Genomic DNA, 20,689 nt, shown 5'->3' on the forward strand with positions numbered 1-20,689 from the left:
GATATAAAGCCAGATTGATCAGGATGTACCAATGTATTTATTACCTCCCGCAATCTGGTGGGCAATACTACAGCGAGTGTCTTAGTTTCTACATTCAGGTGCCGATTACGATCCGGTAAAAAATTTCCCCGTGCGACTCGTATCTGGTCTTTTTACCGTACGAATCGTACAAGTGCCGTACGAACTGGCAATCACGATTCGCATGGTAAAAAGTCCATACGAACCGCATTGGGAATCATTCCCCACACGTCCTCGGGTCGGAAAATGTGTCCGACACGTCCTCGTACGATTTACCGTACAAATGTGAAAGGTGAAGTCCGACCGAGGAATCACGATCCATCCCGTGCGTCCGAGGTCACAACCGGATGGAAAAAACACCGTCCGCACCGAACTCCCATAGCAACCATGGAGACGTGCCCGCATACGCGCCGACCCCCCCCCAGCCCCCGTATGTACGCGCCGACCCCCCCCAGCCCCCGTACATACGCGCCGACCCCCCCCAGCCCCCGTACGTACGCGCCGAACCCCCCTGTATGTATACCCGTGTACGTGTCGAACCCCCCCGTGTACGTTCGAGTCGAACCCCCCCGTGTACGTTCGAGTCGTACCCCCACCCGTGTATGTACGGTGCGTACCCCCCGTGTACGTTCGAGTCGTACCCCCCCCCCCGTGTACGTTCGAGTCGAACCCCCCCGTGTACGTTCGAGTCGTACCCCCACCCGTGTATGTACGGTGCGTCCGTACGCATGAACGCGCCGGACCCCCACCCCCATATGTACGGAGCGTACCCCCCAGCCCCCCATATGTACGGAGCATACCCCCATACCCCCCAGCCCCCCGCATGTACGGAGCGTACCCCCCAGCCCCCAATATGTACGGAGCGTACCCCCGTACCCCCCAGCCCCCCGTATGTATGGAGCGTACCCCCGCGCTGGGTGTCTGCACCGTACATATGGGGGTGGGGGTACGCTCCGTACATATGGGGGTGGGGGTACGCTCCGTACATCTGGGGGGCTGGGGGGTACGGGGGTACGCTCCGTACATACGGGGGGCTGGGGGGTACGGGGGTACGCTCCGTACATATGGGGGCTGGGGGGTACGGGGGTACGCTCTGTACATACGGGGGGCTGGGGGTACGGGGGTTACCCCGTACATATGGGGGGCTGGGGGGTACGCTCCATACATGCGGGGGGCTGGGGGGTACGGGAGTACGCTCCGTACATATGGGGGGCTGGGGGGTACGCTCCGTACATACGGGGGGCTGGGGGGTATGGGGGTACGCTCTGTACATATGGGGGGCTGGGGGGTACGCTCCGTACATGCGGGGGCTGGGGGGTACGGGGGTACGCTCCGTACATATGGGGGGCTGGGGGGTACGCTCCATACATGCGGGGGGCTGGGGGGTATGGGGGTATGCTCCGTACATACGGGGGGCTAGGGGGTATGGGGGTACGCTCCGTACATACGGGGGGCTGGGGGGTACGCTCCGTACATATGGGGGTGGGGGTACGCTCCGTACATATGGGGTGGGGGTACGCTCCGTATATACGGGGGGCGGGGGGGGGGTACGGCGCGTACCGGGCCCCCTAATCAGCTCACATCGCTGCGTACTTAGCTTTTCCGGCACTTTTTAGGTGGCGTAAAAATGTTCCCATCCGGACTGCAGTCGGTGCGAATCGTAATTGCTGGTACGTAAAAACATGCCTAACTCCGTCCGGACGTCACGTCCGCGGTGTCCCAGATCACATTTGTATGTATTTTTCTGTCGGTTGGTCTTTTTTCCGAATCGTACGGGAATGGTGTTTCCGAACGAATCGTAATTGCATGTTTGTAAAGTTTTACAACCCGGTACGAGTCGGACGGAGAAAAAGCTCCGACCCACGGTTTGTACCGGGTTTTTCCAGGATCGTAATCGGCCCCATACTATTCATCACAACAAGGGGTACCAGGCACTGTATTAGAAGAGTACAGACATACAATAATTCTCCAGTCATTAATTTTGAAAAGGCATTTGTCGGACTTGGCCCCCTCTGCAGGGTCACCCACAAATCGTTTGCCTTTAACCCTTCTGTTTTCTGAATTCGTTTTTGCTCTCTCCTTTAAACATAGTAACATTTTCTTACACCAAATTGGCACATTTAATTTACTTAAAAGTCCCTTTTAAAGTGGAACTACTTGTACACAGGGGCTGTAAATTAATGCTTCTAGTGGTCCTGGAGCACTTAATGTGCACCCACTTAAGTAGCTTAATTAAAACACGACTCAGGCCTCCCATTGTATAGTGATTTCAACCTTTTGCCAGGCCTAAACCTTCCTTTTTAATACATATAAGTCAACCATAGGGTAGGCCCTAAACAGTCCAAGGGCAGGATGCATTGCTTTTAAAAATTTTGACATGTACTTTTAATCTTCATTTCCTGGTAGTGAAAAACTCCTACATTTGTTTTTCACTACTGTGAGGCCTATCTCTTCCATAGGATGACATTGGGTAACCCTATTACATTTAATAAGTTATACATTTTGTTTGGAAACAGGTAGAAATATCATGCTTGGTCGCTAATGAATTGTAATTTAAAACCTTCTTTAATGGTAAAGGCATATTTTATGTCAAAAGTCTGAAAAATCGACTTTAAAGTTGGCATTTTCTTGTCCTAACCATTAGTGCCTATAGCCTGTATCCTGGGTCACATGATTTGCTGTAGTTGGCAGCTGGCCTTTGTGTATTGCTCCAAGACAGTGATACAAACGTGGACTAGATGTTGTCAAGGTGGGCCATCTAGTTAGGATGGGAGGAGCGGAGCTGTCACCTACCAGGGGCTGCCTCAGCACACTTACAAAGGACTTCATGTTGTTTGACACTCATAGATAAATTATGTTTCCTTAGATGTCAACAATCATTCTGCAATCTACTAAAAACAGAACTACACCAATAAGAACTCCTCCAGCACAGACCTGATATAAATATGTCTTGTTTTTACAAATGAAAACTGATCATGTCTGCCTCTGTGAAAAACCTCAATGATATATAGAGTGAAAAATTATGCCTGAAATATAAACCAAGTAACATCATTTATCTTTCTCAGTCCAATAGCCAGCATAATGATTTCAAGTGGAAAAGAATGGACAGCAAGTGATAGCGGGAGAGATAAGGAAAGAATTTACACTTCATAAACTTGGCGCAAACTCGAATTTCTGCTTCCTGCACTGGAATGGACTTTTATCTCAAACTGAGACTAAAATTGTAAATTCTACAATATATCAATGACAGTGAATCAGTATTTTCCTCACAAGAACAGCAACAGAGAAGGAAAAGTAGTAAAGTTACAATCTCTAATCAGTTAAACATAAATCAGTAGTCACCTGAATACAGCATGTATGAATATAATCCATGCAATTGAATTTGTCAAATGTAAGTACACAATATGAAAGACAGGATATACAAAATGAGATAAAATCCTATTCCAAAAAAGGGAAACTCCCTAATGCTTCTCTAAGGTTGTGGGGAAGTCAGAACATTTTGAAGCAGCTGGTGTCATAAAATATAGCATTGAAAGTAAAACGAAATGAAGGTTCCACACAAGAAAAATAGAAATGTACTTGGCCTAGAAAGTAAGTCTATGAGCAGAAATATAAGCCTAGTTGGGTCTGAAGAGAGAGATGTCTGACTGCAAAAGGTGGATAGGAGGAAGTCTCACAAACAAAAGGCAAAGCATACAATTAAATCGCACTTTTATTCCCAAGGTAATAAGATTCAATCAAAAATCAGCATTTCCATATGTATTTAGTGTCAGCCTCGTTCTCACGGATAATACAATGAAATACTTTTACATCATCATGGCCTTCACAATATCTTGTAAAGGAGTATCCACCTCCTGTGCCTCCCATCCCGTGCATGTGCTGAGAATCATCATCCAACCAATTATCTTCAACAAGCATAACCTTTACACAACAAGCTAACAAAAATACATTTTTGATGAGAACACAGTGACTTGGGGGGCTGAAACAAAACGTTTGCACTAGAAGAAAAGAAAATACAGCATTTTAAAATGGAGTCAGGCACCTGGGCCCACTAATGTTAATGTTAAGATCCCAATTATAGCTAAATTGAAAATATATAAATCACTTGTTTCAATAAATCTAAATGAAAAATACCGTGTACACACATTAAAGTAACGGTTAAGCATTTTGCAAGTTAACATATTATTAAGAGCAAATAAATGATGGTGACTTTGTATCACCACAAGTTAAAGCAAAAAAGGTAAATTCATATTGGCTTGAAATAATTTAGGTCACTTACATTTTCTTTCTACTTGGCAGCTTGCTTTCAAATATGTTATCCCTGGACCTCAATTGTTTAAAAATATGTTCTAAAGCAATATACAGTTGTAGATGAATGTTGCATGAACTGAATAGTCAGGAGTCAAACTACAAGATTAAAAGGGGATTGTGGTACCACTGAAAAAATAATGCACAGGCTTGAGCTACAATATTGTAACCACTGCTGGAAGCCACTGCTCAAAAAGGACAAAGATACAGATAGTTGGGAACAGAGCTACCATAGTGGAATGATGTCTGCACTGGAAGCCTGTGAATGCCCCTGAGAATGCTCAGGGTTTAGCCAAGTTTCAGGAATGTAGGTGTCATGTCAGGTCTAAATGTCACTTTCTCACAAGCTCAGGTTTCCATAATCTATGTCATTTTTACTATACCCAGCTTCAAATACTTCTTTTCAGATTTCCAAGGCACCTAGAAAACGTTGTCCTTGAGCTAGCTAATATGTTATAATATATTAATTCTAAATTAGATTAGGTTTTTGAGTTTGGTGGAAATATCCCATTCCCAAGTTCCTTCTGGCCACACCCACTCAGTTTCTTGTCAATGGCTTGTTTACTGGATCTCACAAGAGGGTTGACTGTTTTCTTGAAGAAAGTAACCTCCGTGACAGTGACGACAATTATTCATGGATTTCCTTCTCATGTTACTAGGCTCAGCCTTATCAACGTATTGTTTTCACTGTCTTTCGCCACATTTTGACAGACCGCCTCAAGCACCCATTTGGTGATGTGTCTTAGCATTAACCGTGATCCTGGTGAGGGAGTCGACTCCACCTATTCACAGTCAACTATTGACGCATTACATTTTTAACTGGAAAAAAATTAGAACATATGTTTGGAAATTCCAGTCACATGATGGTCTTTCTTTGACCATGCTATGCACACAATGCCCCCAAACATGCCATGTCTTGTCGATCTTGTTTCCACTCTGGATGCCATCTTGGTCAATAACCTCTCCAAGTAACAAGATATTATTATATATGTCTGCTGCCAATGCTTGTGCAACCTGTTTTAATTTACACTTTTAGGTCACTGCAAAACCACTACCAGTCCCTTCATGGTCTAAGCTGGATAACTTAAAAAGCCTACATTTATTTCTTCATGAGTAAAAAATGTATAAACTACTAGCACCTCCAATGATGCATCCAGAGTCTTGTGTGGCCTGACAATAAGATATCACAATCTTGGCTGTCTCAATGCATAGAAAAATGTTTAATGGGAGATGTATAAAATATCCTATCTACAACAACCTTCAACATAGCTAATTATAAAACATATCTCACTTGTAGGCTTTTTCAAAGTCTTTGATATCAGCCAAAAGGACACATTTTTCAAATACCAAATTAACGAGGAACTTGTCACAGTGCCAAGATTTAACAATCTCTCCAGCGAGCTTACAAAATACATCATCAGCAAATGTAATATTAGCCCGTTATATAATATTCTTGCAAATATTTTCAGGTGAGCCTCTGATTCATAAATCAGTTTGTCCAGATTTGGTTAGGGTTTCATTGCTACGCAGAAACATACAGTTTTGCTTATCTGACGTACCTTTGGACCTTTGTTAGGCACATCGTGCTATATAAATATCCAACTTTCTCAGTCACTAAACAAAGGGCACGTAGGTTTGATGCCGAGACAATTATATATCCTTTGCATGAAAAAAAAACATAAATACAAACTCTGTGTGTTAGCTCATGGCTATTTGTAGTCACGATAGATCGAATAAAGTGGTGGAAACCTTTTAGGGAGTTAGTGACTACATAAGGGATTGAGTAAGTGACTGGGTGAAGTGCACTCTACTGCCCTTACCAATTCTAGATGGTCTGATCTAGGCAAAAGTTTAAATCCCATATCTGTGCTAAGGGCAAAAATACAAAGAGTGAGCAATTAGAACTTTGCTATTAAGCACTGAAATTTTCAGAGCATGTTGAAGAGTAGCATGATTTTCGATTGATACGGTCGAAAAGCATCCATGATATGGCTTGGTGCTGGGCCACTTAGCTCCTCCCCAGCCTCTCCACATGAATGGGAAACCAATGAGGGGGTTACAACGCCAGAGGACTTTTTTGGGGGGGGAGGGGTCGCTGCAGATGCTCTTGGAAGACTGAGACCATGCCTACCATGATTTTGTCCTTGAAAATCTTTTTCTTCAGAACTGCGTTAAAGGCAAGTAAGCAAATGAGAGAAATATTGGTGCCAACAGTTCAAATTCGGAGGACAAATTACAGATGCAAATGTGCATAATTATAATTTCTATTTTGTTTTAACTGGTCTTCTCTGCCTTCTAAGACATATAATTACATTGTTTGGGGGTTGAAAGGTTTATACATGACCAGAAGACCGTTTGATCTGGAAGTAGTTTCGGAAAAGTAGCCGGAGGCAAATACAAGTTTTTGGCAAATAAGTTGGGAAAGAAGATCTGGAAATGTTAAGTCATAGGTAATGAAGTAGAAGTAGAATTGGGATAGTAACAGGATAAACGTAACCTGTCCTATTACTGTCCCGACTGTGTCTCTGCCTCCTGCACAACTAAAGATTTCCAGAGCTTTTAGAGGTTGCAGGTTGTGCATGTGTACAGGAAAATAAACTAAATGTTGTCTATTGCTTTGTGGCAGCATGGCGCCTGGCATATAGAAGGTCTCACCACTTAGTTAGCCAATTTGGCCAAAGCGGACTAGACCCATATGAGAATTTCAGGATAATCAATGACTCTGTAATTGAATTGAATTTAAATTCATTGGATCTAGATGTATTTTTTGTGGATTTATTGAAAATGCGCCGTGGGTCCAGCTCTCCTAGGCCTAGGTTGGACACTCACTGACTAACGCTAAGTATTGTTGCCTCATAATCATAGTCTCCTTCACTCCTCAAGATATAAAAACAAAAATGCCCTATAACAAATAAGACTATGGTAACATACTAATTTTAGCTGGCTGTTTTCTAACTCTTTTTCTGTTCTCTTTTGTTTGCTCAGAAAGTATACAGAAAATGGCAGAGTAACCCATGGGCCCTTGCTTTCACCTACCAAATGACTGCGTTGTCTCAAGCCACACACGCTCTGGCATCTATTAATTGTATCCAAATCTACGTCATAAGTTCCAGGTCCAGGAATGTCTGAATGGGTCTCCTTGAATCTTTCTTCTTTGTTCTGCAAAGTCTGTCCTCCTTTCACATAATTCTGGAACACAGAAATATAAGACTAAGGTAAGAACCTGCAGCAAAAATGACTTTCCATTACCTGACCTGGCTTAGAAAGAACTACTGTTCTGTACCAGTAACATCAAACCATAGCAGCCCTTGAAATATTTATCTTCAATTTTACAAACAGCAAAGAAGACACAATGAGAATCAAAACCCACAACAATTTGAACCCAGATTGAGGGCCTCATTTAGAATTTGGCGGGAACTAAAAATTCTCCAATTTGTGGAGGTAACTTTCATTTGGGAGTAGAATCCTCCGACTCAAATCCCTCTCACAAAAATACAGTGGGGGAAACTCAGAAGGTGGATTGTACTCCCTTTTTAGAATTTCCTCCAGAAATTGAAGGATTTTTTGTTCCCTCTAAAAAGGTCTTTACTGGAAATGGACTCGATCACTGCAAGCTGCATCTATGCTCAGGAAAGGTTGGCAGGCATTCACCCATTCAGAATGAAATGTAAATATCTTAAATATGAAGCAAGACAGAAAACGCTCATGGCTCAGATCACCTGGAGAATGGTCTCAAGGACATGGGAAATGGAGCGGAAAGTGTCCGGGTCCTGCCCTAGCAGCCCCACCGCAGCGCGGGGACACACTGTTCTAGTGTAACCAGGCGCTTTACAAGACCCGTTAACATAACATAACATAACAATAGTTTAAATAATTTAGGAGTAAACCATAATTTGCTCTACTTATTCTAATTAAATTTAGGCCTACTGGGACTGATATTCTTCACCTGGTGGTTGGGCCAGTAAATTGGAAAGGTCTGTAAATAAGACAGTAGCACTTATGTTCACCAGCACTCCTTTTTGGGAACCATGACTCATTTATCATCATTATATTCTGACGCAGAGCAAGATAAAGAAATTCAGAAAAAGTGAGCAAGAAGGAGGAAGAGAAGAATAGAAATGACAAAGAAAGTGGGGATGAAAAAGAACCTGCAAGAGTGAGATAAAGAGACTAGAAGTATAGGCGTTATGAAGAAATAGGCTCAAGATATCAGATGTTTTTGTCCAAATGCAATCTTTAATGGCTCCAAGCCCCGATGGATTGTTAACTTAATTTTCATAGATTGATTGTCCAGTGCACTGACCAATCATATATTATGTTCAAGGGAACCAGAGAAGATGGTCACTTGTCTTATGTTTTAAGCATGGTCACAGTTATGGTGACCCATAAATCCGGGAAGTCAAGGATCAATGTTTCTCCTACAGAACCATTGCGCTTCTAAATGGAAAGAGGAAGATTCTTGTCAAGATTCTGGTGAATAACTCAAGCAAATTTATGTTGATGATGATGGGAAACAGCCTTTACCACGACAGCCGAACCACGTGCCACAGTTACAACGCAGCTGTTACAACTAACGTGCCTTTGCCACGCATTCCTTTACCACGCATATGATTACAATGACATGCCTTAGGGTAAGCAGCGTTGGTCTTTAAAGTCCAACGCTTTGCCTACTGTTGTGCAGACTAGAGTTGAATTAGTAAATTATACCGCCCCAAAGTCAAACGCTTCCCTAAGGCATGTCATTGTGAGGAATGCATGGTAAAGGAATGCGTGGTAAAGACGCATTCATTGTAAAGGCTGTGGAGTAACGGCATGCGTGGTAAAGGCATGCATTATTCTGACATACAACCAATAACGATAGACCCCAACCAATCAGGGCTTTATACCAACGAGGAGTAGGAGGTTGAACCACAGATGACTATATGGATGCAAGGAATACATGAAAACAATGAGGGAACCTGAGGCGGTCCTTCCTTGTACTCAGGCCAAGCCTCTACTCAATGGTCATATTTGATTACAATCCTCACAAAAATGGGATTTGGTCCATCCTTTAAATATCGGATCACGCTGCTGTATGTAAGCCGGGTAGCTATGGAGAAAGTGCATGGTGTGCTATCAGAGCCCTTTATATCAAACAGAGAAAAAAGACAAGGATGCCATCAACTCTTTATTTGCCCTGGCTCTGGAGCCTCTGACATGCTGGGTTATAAAAGATGTCTCAGTCAGAGGCCTCCATGGGATGGAAGGATCTATCAATATGAGGATGATATCGTCCTTTACATTGCTGTACCAGAAATGAGTGTAAATCCACTTTACTGCCCTTGAATGGTTGGTCCCCAAACCCGCAGTTCTGATGGCACTTTTGAGTAGAGGATGGATAATAACTTTAAATACCTTGGTATTCCTATTACAAGAGATAAATGGGCTCTTTTCAGTCTTAACCTTAACCATGTGGTCAGCAAATGTAGGGAAGATGTCAAACACTGTCAAAATCTGCCTCTTTCTCTTCTGAACAGAGTGGCTCTCTTCAAGATGATTATGCTCAATAAACCCCTATATTACTTAAGCATGAACCCTAGAGTTTTCAAAAATCTCGATGCAGAAATAAATACACTAATGTGGGATGGTGTCCCCTTTATTATTTCCTGATGCACACTCAGCTGAGGGGTTATGATAGTGGCATAGCCCTCCCAGACATCCATCTGTAAGTATTATTGGACATCAAAAATGATGGTGGTAAATGGCAAACTCTTCAGAGTGTAGGGAGAACAATCCCTTAGAGTGGATAGGCATACTATAAATACTCGGATATGCATAGTGCGGTTTATCACCCAATAGGGTTACCAGGTGCTATCCATAGGCATGGGGTGATTTAGTAATTCACCCAGAACCACAGGATGTTGAGCCGATGGCGAGTCTCGAACCTGGATCCCCAGCTCCAAAATTGGCAGCTGTGGCCGTTTCGGGGACTAGAGGCTACCCACTGGCCTTGTACAGAAAGGGATGGTCATGACACCTGACTGCTCATACATTATCGGTTTAGAAAGGTATGGGAGGCTGCAAAAACAAACCTTAGGTGAAAAGGAACACAGACACAATGCAACCCCTTAAAGTAGTATTGTGCAGGAAGGGCTTTACTAAGTGGGATGTAACAGGAATAAGCACTTTAGAGGACATCTGCATTAAAAATAGGTTAAGATCCAGTGTTCAACTACAATGTGCCTCTAGTCTTGATAACACTTAAGTGTTTCAATATTTTAGACTTCTGTATGCCCAAAATGCACACGTAGCCTTTGATGCATCAATTCAAGATGGCTACACACTCGAGAATAGAGTACTAGCAAATTTATTACCCCAAAAACCTGCCTTCTTGTTAGGGCCACGTTTAGATTGGCACATCTCAAAATACTCCACAAAATATACTACATTAGAAACCTGCAATTGAAGTTTGGTAAAACCAACAGAGGCCTGAGTAATAGGGCTTGTGAGCAATCTGGATGTGTCCTAGACTCAGGCTCTTCTTGAAAGAGGTCGACGGTTTCAATTTAGAGTGGTGCAAAACTCATGCTACTGGGCATTTGGAATGATAAACTTCCACCTAAATAAATCAATTTGTTCTGTGATTTGGGACTGAGTATGAGACATTGATAAATTGCATAGCTAAGGGGGGTGTTAAAGAACTCCCTCCTTTTGGTGAGTGTCCATCCATTATGGCCACAGGTATGAGAGAAGGGGGTGCCTTAAGAAATTCAGTAGAATATGGGACTCATGGGAGATTCACTATGGGCTCCCATGACCAACAAGACACCTGCATGCATTTTGAAACATTAATGACTCATTACGTGTGGAGTGTGGTTATCTAGTGATGCTTGGTTACAATTGATCCACATTTAATATATCCAGAAACTAGGTCTAGTATAAGTCTTGATACTTTTCGAACATAGATATGCCACCAAAGGCTGTGCCAGGAAGTTACGAAAACCAATAAAATGTGTTTGAAGTTCAGTTCTAGGTCAAACCATACCCCCAGATTTTATGGCACCCAAAGTACCAGACCAAAGTTTTGCTAACCAAACTCAGGTATCACCCATGCACACCATGATTTATGTCTAGCAACTGTTCAGTTTAAGAAACGTATCAGCTATTTAAATTTGGACGACTCAAAGTTAGCCGCATAATTATTCCATGCAGCCTTAGTGATGTCAGTTAAATTTGATTTTTTCTTGTTAGAGTAAGATAAGTAGATAAACTCACACAATAACTCCACATAGATGTGAAGTATTGTATTGTAATTGCATTTATATAGCGCTTACTACCCCTGATGAGGCGTCAAAGCGCTTTTTCGGCAAGTAGCACGCTACTCCGGAACCCATAAAGGATTAGTGGTGAATTAGTATAGTGAAATATGAAAGTAATTTGAGTGATGGATAGGTTAGTCATTTATTTGGATTCAGAAGGATAGCGGAGGGATTGAAGAGGGAAAAAGATTAGCATTTATATAGCACTTGTTACCCCTGATGGGGTGTTGAAGCACTTTTTTTGGCGATTAGCAAGCTATTCCGGAACCCATAAAGGATTAGTGCTGAATTAGTATAGTGAAATATGAAAGTAATTTGAGTGGGGGATATTAGCCAGTTAATTGGATTGAAAAGGATAGCGGAGGGATAGACGAGGGAAAAAGGTTTGCGTTTATATAGCACTTGTTACGCCTAATGAGGTGTTGAAGCACTTTTTTGGCGAGTAGCACGCTACTCCGGAACCCATGAGGATTAATGGTGAATTAGCATAGAGAGATATGAAAGTAATTTGAGTGGTGGATATCAGTCAGTTATTTGGATTGAGAAGGATAGTGGAGGATAGAAGAGGGAAAAAGGGTTGCATTTATATAGCACTTATTACCCCAGATGTGGCGTTGAAGCGCTTTTTTGGCACAGCTTTTCTCGCTGAGATGTCGGCTGAGCGAAACACCTTGGTGTGCCAGCATAAAAAGAATATAAACCACTCTAAGGCAAACCCAACTAGGCAAATTCCTCTCAGACGGTCGATCAAGATGCAGTGTAAATCCATTTCAAAAGCAGGCAAAAAGTCCAGCAGTATCAGGTCTGCCACCATGCCCTCATCTAGAATGGCCCCCAGAACACTCTTGGTGGCAAGAAGCTCGTCTGCAGCCAGTCGAAGGCCCTTCTGTTGCCCTGGTTTCGCAAGATATTTCTCCATGGTTCCAGAAAAGGTTAAACTTCAGCAGAGATATGGATTCCACACATTTAATATAGTGTTAACATTTAAATTAGATTTATGTTCCTGAACAGAGTCCATTCTAAAATATTCAGTTGGGATGAATTTATACTAGAGTGGCATTATAAATTATCTAAGGCAATGGAAAAAGGACCTTGAAACATTCCAACTATTTCTAGCAGGTAAAAGAATAGTGTAGCATTCATTTTCATTTTTTTTTGTTTTTTTGTTTTTTAAATAATTTTTTTATTAATGCAAATAGAATCAAGAAATTCCACAATACTGTACATTATGTGTAACAAGTACATCATATATAGAGAAAAAAATAAAGAAAAACCAAAGAACAATGCATTAGTAATTTTTCCACCCGAATTAGCCCCCCCTCCACTCTTGCCTCCCCTCCCCCCCCCATTTGGGGGTTGGTCACCCTCTGGTAGCTTTTCAGATTCAGGTATAAGTTTATGAGAAACTTTTAATCATTCACTCATTATTCGCCAACCATCTAGTCAGTGGTGCCCAGATTTCTCGACATTTACTTCGGGAGCGCAGTCTCCTCCTTGCATAGATAGCTTTTTCAAGATTATAATTCGCAAGTAACCGGGAGAGCCATTGTTGAAACCCTGGTGGGTTAGGATCCAGCCAGGCAGATGCTAAACATAGACGCAGTATTGCCATGCCAATAAACACTAATTTTTCTCCGAAATTCCCCTGTAAGTCCTGATCTACCCCAAGTCCAATTAACGTTGGAGTAAGGGAGCAGGCAATCCCCAGGGCTTCGTTATAAAGACTGGTAATTTCTCGTTTTAGATTGTCCAAAGCATCACAGGTGGCAAAGATGTGGCTAAGACCTGCTTGATATAAAGCGCAGTGCGGACAGACGGTCCCTCTCCCCGTTCCCCATTTAGCAATTATTTTAGAGGTATAATAAGGCGAGAAGCACCATTTATAATATTGAATCTTAAATCGGGCTCGTACAAAAATATTCTGTGCTAAATTAGCTGAATGAAAAAATAGATTTTCTGAGATGCCAATCTCTGCCTTCCATTTTACAGCTCGATTTTCCCTATCATCTGGGATCAATGAATTAAAAAAATTATAGACAACACCAATAGATACATCTCTATTCTTTCTAAGTTTATCTATAATTTCAATATTAGTGAACCCTATCGGACCCCCCCTTTCTTAGTCAAAAAGTCTTGAATTTGTTAAAACTTGAAAAAGTCTCTCCTATCTAGCCCATACCATTCTCTAAGGTTTTCAAACGAAAGCGTAGCATTCATTTCCAATGATTTTCCTGCATACAGAAAATCCCTAAAAACTCAGATCCCACTTTGCCCGAAGGTAGGAAGTCACTATTCTTTTGAAATAACATCGACAATGAAACCTGTTGGCGTGAATATGTATAACCAATAAAGGTATGCTTTCTCCTAGGTGCACAGGAGGGGCGACAAATACTAACTAGATCTTTCTAGCTATGTTACTTACAATGATTGCACGTTAGGATATTCATTAGACACCACGCAAAGTTTTGTTATGCTAAGAGAAAAACTGAATTTCAAACAATGTGGAAATCAATACTGAAGCAACATCACAGAATACCTTTAATTAAAATTAACATGTCAAGCAAGTGACTTGTATTTCTGACAGTTCTGCCTGGCAAGTGTTATTAAACAGCTTGGGCAGTCTAGCTTAGGTATTAATTCTTTTTAATGTAATATGATGTTCCAAACTGGCCATTTATCACCTTTTTACTCCCTAGCATGTTCAGTAATCCTGAAAATCATTCTCACAAAAAAGGTGTCGAGTAGGAAGATCACCACGGCCCATGGGCCTTAGGAGTGACTCAGCAATATGCAGGATAATTAACTGAACAATTCGTAGGGATTGGTGATAGAGAGATTTATGTCACTATTGCAGTAAAGCATACATACAGAATAAAAGCATGATTCATCTCAAGCTAAGGTAATGTGTATATATGTATGTGTCTATGTATATAAATAAATAAATATATAAATATATATTACCCAGTGGCAGTTGCCACTGGGTAGTTATATATAGGAAATATAGGAAATGCATTTTTTCGTGTTGCTAATAACTTTGGGCCCGTTTGAAATATGTTCCTGAAATCCTCCCCAAAAGTGCTATTTTCGACTAGTTTGCACACAGAATTTTTTGGGGTGATCAGTCAACAGGGAGCCGAGAATACAGGGTGGGGGTCCCAAAACACATTTTCCCCATTCATTTTTCTATAGGAACTTTAAAACACTGCTACAGCCCAAACCACTTAACGTATTTACACCAAATTTGATAGAAGCTAGATCTTTTGGTGTAAATCCGTTCAGCAGTTTGTAGAAATTAAGGTTATAAATAATTGCATATTTCATGCCACAAAGGTTCTGTGGAGCTGACAAATCTCAAAGTGAGATCTTATTGGCCCCCATCACCTCAACCAAGAAGTGGTGGCAGCCATCTTAGGACTCGGGACTCAGTCCTTAGTTCAAAATAAAGGTAAGCAAAAGACCTACGGAGGCAGTGTTGGGATCCCTGACACCAAGAAATAGGACTCTTTACAACGAATTTGCTTTTCACACATACCATTACAACGCGGTCGTTACAATGACCACGTTGTTTCAACGTGAACCATTACATCGCAAGTCGTTTCAACTACTTGCTGTAGGGGGTGCGCTAGACTTAGGAATAGTATTATTTACTATTCCTACTCCAGTTTGTGCAACAGCAGGGAAGGTGTTGGATTGTAAATCTAACACAAGCGTCCCCCCTACAGCAAGTCGTTGAAACAACTTGCGATGTAATGGTACGCGTGGTAACAACGCGGTCGTTATAACAACCACAATGTAAAGGAACCGCGTTCTACCAACAGCATTGTAAACGCTGTTTCTCATCCCAAGGCCTGGTGGTGGAGTCCTAGTGGGACCCTGCATGGGGCAAAAGCATTAAGAAAATAAATCCCGCAACTTTGCAGAGGATCCACGCGGCCTCCTTCCCTTTAAAGTCAAAAAAGGCCCTGGGGGATGGGGTCCCAGGGCCATAATTGACTCAGGGAGGGGGGCCGCACAGCCACCTTCCTCTTTCAAAGGGATACAACCCTGGGAGATGGGTCCCTAGGGCTTGATGAGACTCAGAAAGGGAGCTACATGGCACCTCTCCCCTTTAAAAAAAACAAACCCCACAGGGATGGGGTCCTCAAGGCTGGGGAGGAGGGCCATGTGGCACCCCCCCCATTTAAAGTAAATAGGACCTTGGGAGTTGGGGTCCCCAGGGCCCAATAAGGCTCGGAAAGGGGGGCTTTGCAGGCCCCTTCCCTTTAAAAAAACCAAAAAGGTCCTGTGTGTATATATATACATATATATATATATATATATATATATATATATATATATATATATATATATATATATTCACTGAAAAAACCATAGGTTTCACACATGTTATAGTTAGCTGGACATTTTACTGATAAAAAACCAATGAAATTCCCCCGTTATAGTTAGTGCAGGCAACTATAACTCACGCGACCGCAATCCTCTGCTGATGCTAATACTGTATTTAGACACTTATTTGCCCATGTCTTCTTCCATTAAATTTTAGCTATACATATATTACAAATATTTTTTTTTCATAAAGACACATATGTCATCAGCAGAGGATTGCGGTCGCGTGAGTTATAGTTGCCTGCACTAACTATAACGGGGGAATTTCATTGGTTTTTTATCAGTAAAATGTCCAGCTAACTATAACATGTGTGAAACCTATGGTTTTTTCAGTGAATTTGCAAGGTTTTTTAAATGCTAATTCCTAACTATAACGTGTGTGAAACCTATGGTTTTTTCAGTGAATTTGTACGGTTTTTTAAATGCTAAGTTACTTTACGCCGTTCGTGGCGTGCGCGCCCACTTAACGCAGTTCGTTCCGTGCGCGCACGGTGCGCACTTGGAGGACATATTATGCGCTTCGTTGTGAAAGGAAATGTTTTAAATTTTCACAAAAAAAATGTGTTTATCCAATGCACAAATGGTGCACTGCGTGCACCATTTGCACACGGGGTGGGGAGAGTGTGGATCATTTTTTTTTTTTAAATAATTTTTACCGTACGCGTACGGTAAGCGTAATCGGTGATTTTTCAAAAAAAATTAAAATTGATTTTTTTGGCCTTGGGGGTTCTTTGGGGACACCTTCATCAAGGCTAGGTGGTTAGGAGCTGTCTAAACAGCCCCTTTACATGTTTTTTGCCTTTGTTATTCCTCCACCCCTCAGAGTGCGAGAGAGAAAATGGCGGACGCAGCTTCCTGGTTTCGACCGATTCGAATGTTTACTAAGATCTAACAGCCAATCAGAATCGCGCTCGCGCACGGCACCGTACGCGTACGGTAAGTTTACGGTAAGCGCACGGAGCGCGCTTACAGATATATATATTGATTTAAATGCAATTTTCTCAGGAACTACTGAACAGATTTACACCAGACCTACAAAAGGCACTTCCTTGACCTGAGGACTACCTCTCTGCCAAATTACAAGTAACTCTGTTCAGCCGTTCGGGCTGTAGCTGTCTCTAAAGGTCCTATGGGAAAATGCATGGGGAAAACGCGTTTTGGGACCCCCCTTTTTTCTCAGCCCCCGCTTGACGAATCCCCCCGAGACTTTCAGGGTAGGAGCGGAGCGAAGCGCCCCACCTATTTTGAAAATTTCGCGAGGATTCGTCGACCGGCGCCAAAGTTATTCAAAATAGAATGTTGCGGATTTCCTATGAAAACAGGGTCCTAACTATAACTACCTACTGGCGACCGCCAGTAGGTAATATATATATATATATATATATATATATATATATATATATATATTCACTGAAAAAACCATAGGTTTCACACATGTTATAGTTAGCTGGAGATTTTACTCATAAAAAACCAATGAAATTCCCCCGTTATAGTTAGTGCAGGCAACTATAACTCACGCGACCGCAATCCTCTGCTGATGCTAATACTGTATTTAGACACTTATTTGCCCATGTCTTCTTCCATTAAATTTTAGCTATACATATATTACAAATATTTTTTTTTCATAAAGACACATATGTCATCAGCAGAGGATTGCGGTCGCGTGAGTTATAGTTGCCTGCACTAACTATAACGGGGGAATTTCATTGTTTTTTTTTTAGTAAAATCTCCAGCTAACTATAACATGTGTGAAACCTATGGTTTTTTCAGTGAATTTGCAAGGTTTTTTAAATGCTAATTCCTAACTATAACGTGTGTGAAACCTATGGTTTTTTCAGTAAATTTGTACGTTTTTTTAAATGCTAAGTTACTTTACGCCGTTCGTGGCGTGCGCGCCCACTTAACGCAGTTCGTTCTGTGCGTCAAAATCAGGAAGTGTCGGACGCCATTTTCTGTGTCGCAGGGAAAAAGAAAGGTGGAGAACGTGAAAAGGGGGCAGGGTAGAGAGTTCCTGACCCCCTAGCCTTTGTCAGGGGGTCCCTGAAGGACCCCGAAGGGTGAAAAAAACATTTTATTTTTTTTTCAAAAAATCGCGGCGTGCGCGCACGGTGCGTGCACGCTGCGATTCTTTCACAAAATCACAGCGTGCGTGCACGGTGGCAAAAAACTAACAATTTTAATTAACAATTAAAAAATTCATTAAAATAATTACAACACAGTATGTTAGGAATATAGCCCTTCTTAGAGAAGTGAAGTGAGTTCTGAAAAGAACTGTTGTTTTTTGTCGAGCAGCAAAAAAAAAATGCAGCAAAAAAAAAAAATATGAAAAACTGTTCACCAGAAACAAAACAAAAAAGGAAAAAAATTAGACGGTGGAGCATGTGTGCTGCTGTATCTTGTTCTCTATTAGGTTAATGCTGCTCTCACCATAACAGAGAACAGCATTGCACACATTGCACCGTATATGCACCTTCTTGAACAGAGGGTGCATATCCAGAGGGATGGAACCAGGTGAAGCTGCGGCTGCAGATGATGTGCTCGGCTGAGCTGCAGCTGCAGATGATGTGCTCGGCTGAGCTGCTGGAGGGTTGGCTCTTGCAGCTCGAGTAGATTCGCCACAGGATGCATTGCTTTAAAGTGCCTTATCATGGAGTAAATACTAAAGGAGTATTTTTTTTTAGGGTCTCCTCTAGATAAGACCACTCCACAAACATTGCAGGTGACTTTAGGAGCATTCACCTTTTTCTGGCCCTCTGGAAAAGAAAAAAATTGCCAAATAAATGAGCCCTTTTGTTTTCTCTGCCTTCCTGGCACAAAGGTCTCCTCCTCACTGCCTGAAGAAGTCTCCTGTTCTGCCATTTTCAGGTTTAGGAAAACAGCTCCTTCTCCCAGGAAATAAGAAGTAGTAATGAGGGGAGTGGGTGTGGTGTTGGAAGATTCTGGAACTGAAACTACTATGAACCAATGAAAAGTGTTGTTTCGTAATCACATGACTTGCCGTGCGCGCACCGTGCGTGCACCGGGCGCGCACGGAGCACGCACCGGGCGCGCACGGAGCACGCACACATGTGCGCATGGAGCATGCGTGCATGCGCGTACGGAGCATGCACGCACGGAGCACGCACAGAGCACGCACGCATGCGCACTCGGAGCACGCATGCATGCGCACACGGAGACAGTGCGCGCACCGTGCGCACACCGTGCGCGCACGGTGAAGAACTTTTTTTTTTTTTAAACTGTTTATAAGTTTATGGAAGATATAGGTTTCACACTTAGGAATTAGCATTTTAAAAACCTTGCAAATTCACTGAAAAAACCATAGGTTTCACACACGTTATAGTTAGGAATTACCATTTAAAAAACCTTGCAAATTCACTGAAAAAACCATAGGTTTCACACATGTTATAGTTAGCTGGACATTTCACTCGTTATAGTTAGTTCAGCTAACTATAACTCGCGCGACCGCAATCCACTGCTGATGACGTCACATAGTTAGAAATTAGCATTTAAAAAACCTTAGAAATTCACTGAAAAAACCATAGGTTTCAGGGGTGTTCTAGTTAGCTGGACTTTTCACTCATACAAAACCATTGAAATTCCCCCGTTATAGTTATAGTCATTGGAGATGTCATCAGTGATGTCATGAGTGATGTCACTGACCATGTCATGAGTGATGTAATATGTGACGTCATCAGCAGTGGATTGCGGTCACGCAAGTTATAGTTAGCTGAACTAACTATAACGGGGGAATTTCAATGTTTTTTTACGAGTGAAATGTCCAGCTAACTATAACATGTGTGAAACCTATGTTTTTTTCAGTGAATTTGCAAGGTTTTTTAAATGCTAATTCCTAACTATAACGTGTGTGAAACCTATGGTTTTTTAAGTGAATATATATGTATATATATATTATCTACTGGCGGTCGCCAGTAGATAGTTATAGTTAGGACCGAGTTCCCATAGGAAATCTGCAAATTCTATTTTGAAAACCTTTGGCGCCGGTTGACTTATCTTCGTGAAATGTTCAACACTAATGGGGCGCACCGCTCAGCTCCTACCCTGAAAGTCTTGGGGTGATTCGTCAAGCTGGGGCTGAGAAAAAAGGGGGGTCCCAAAACACGTTTTCCCCATGCATTTTCCCATAGGACCTTTAGTCGAAGGTACAGCCCGAACGGCTGAACAGAATTACTTGAAATTTGGCAAAGAGGTAGTCCTCAGGTCAGGCATGTGCCTTTTGCATATATGCTGTCAATCTGTTCAGTAGTTCCTGAGAAAATTGCAGTTAAAAGTACATAAATATCTATATGCGCGCACTGTGCGCGCACCAAATGTCCGCGAGCGTAATTCTGATTGGTGGTTAGATGTCAGTCAACATTCGAATCGGTCGAAATCAGTAAGTGTCGGACGCCATTTTGTGTGTGACAGTGAAAAAGAAAGGTGGAGAACGTGAAAAGGGGGCAGGGTAGAGAGTTCCTGACCCCCTAGCCTTTGTCAGGGGGTCCCTGAAGGACCCCGAAGGGTGAAAAAAACATGTTATTTTTTTTCAAAAAATCACGGGGTGCGCGCACGGTGCGCGCACCTCCCAGCCGCCATTTTGAGTTTTAGAGGCAGAAGAGAGCTAAAAACACAAGTGGAGAACGTGAAAAGGGGGCAGGGTAGAGAGACCCTGACCCCCTAGG

The 20,689-nt window shown here is 42.2% G+C and overlaps 1 protein-coding gene across 1 annotated transcript in view; it reads right to left on the reverse strand.

The window, feature by feature from the left end:
• Positions 1–20,689, reverse strand: part of STPG2 (sperm tail PG-rich repeat containing 2) — a 2,141,360-nt gene that overhangs the window by 2,014,646 nt on the left and 106,025 nt on the right. The window contains exon 3 of the mRNA XM_085641159.1: positions 7,363–7,515. Within this exon, the coding sequence (XP_085497285.1) occupies positions 7,363–7,515 (153 nt within the window). The remainder of the gene's footprint in view (positions 1–7,362; positions 7,516–20,689) is intronic.

The sequence above is a fragment of the Triturus cristatus genome, chromosome 2_2 (assembly GCF_964204655.1).
Source record: "Triturus cristatus chromosome 2_2, aTriCri1.1, whole genome shotgun sequence".
In the NCBI taxonomy this organism is placed as follows: domain Eukaryota; kingdom Metazoa; phylum Chordata; class Amphibia; order Caudata; family Salamandridae; genus Triturus; species Triturus cristatus.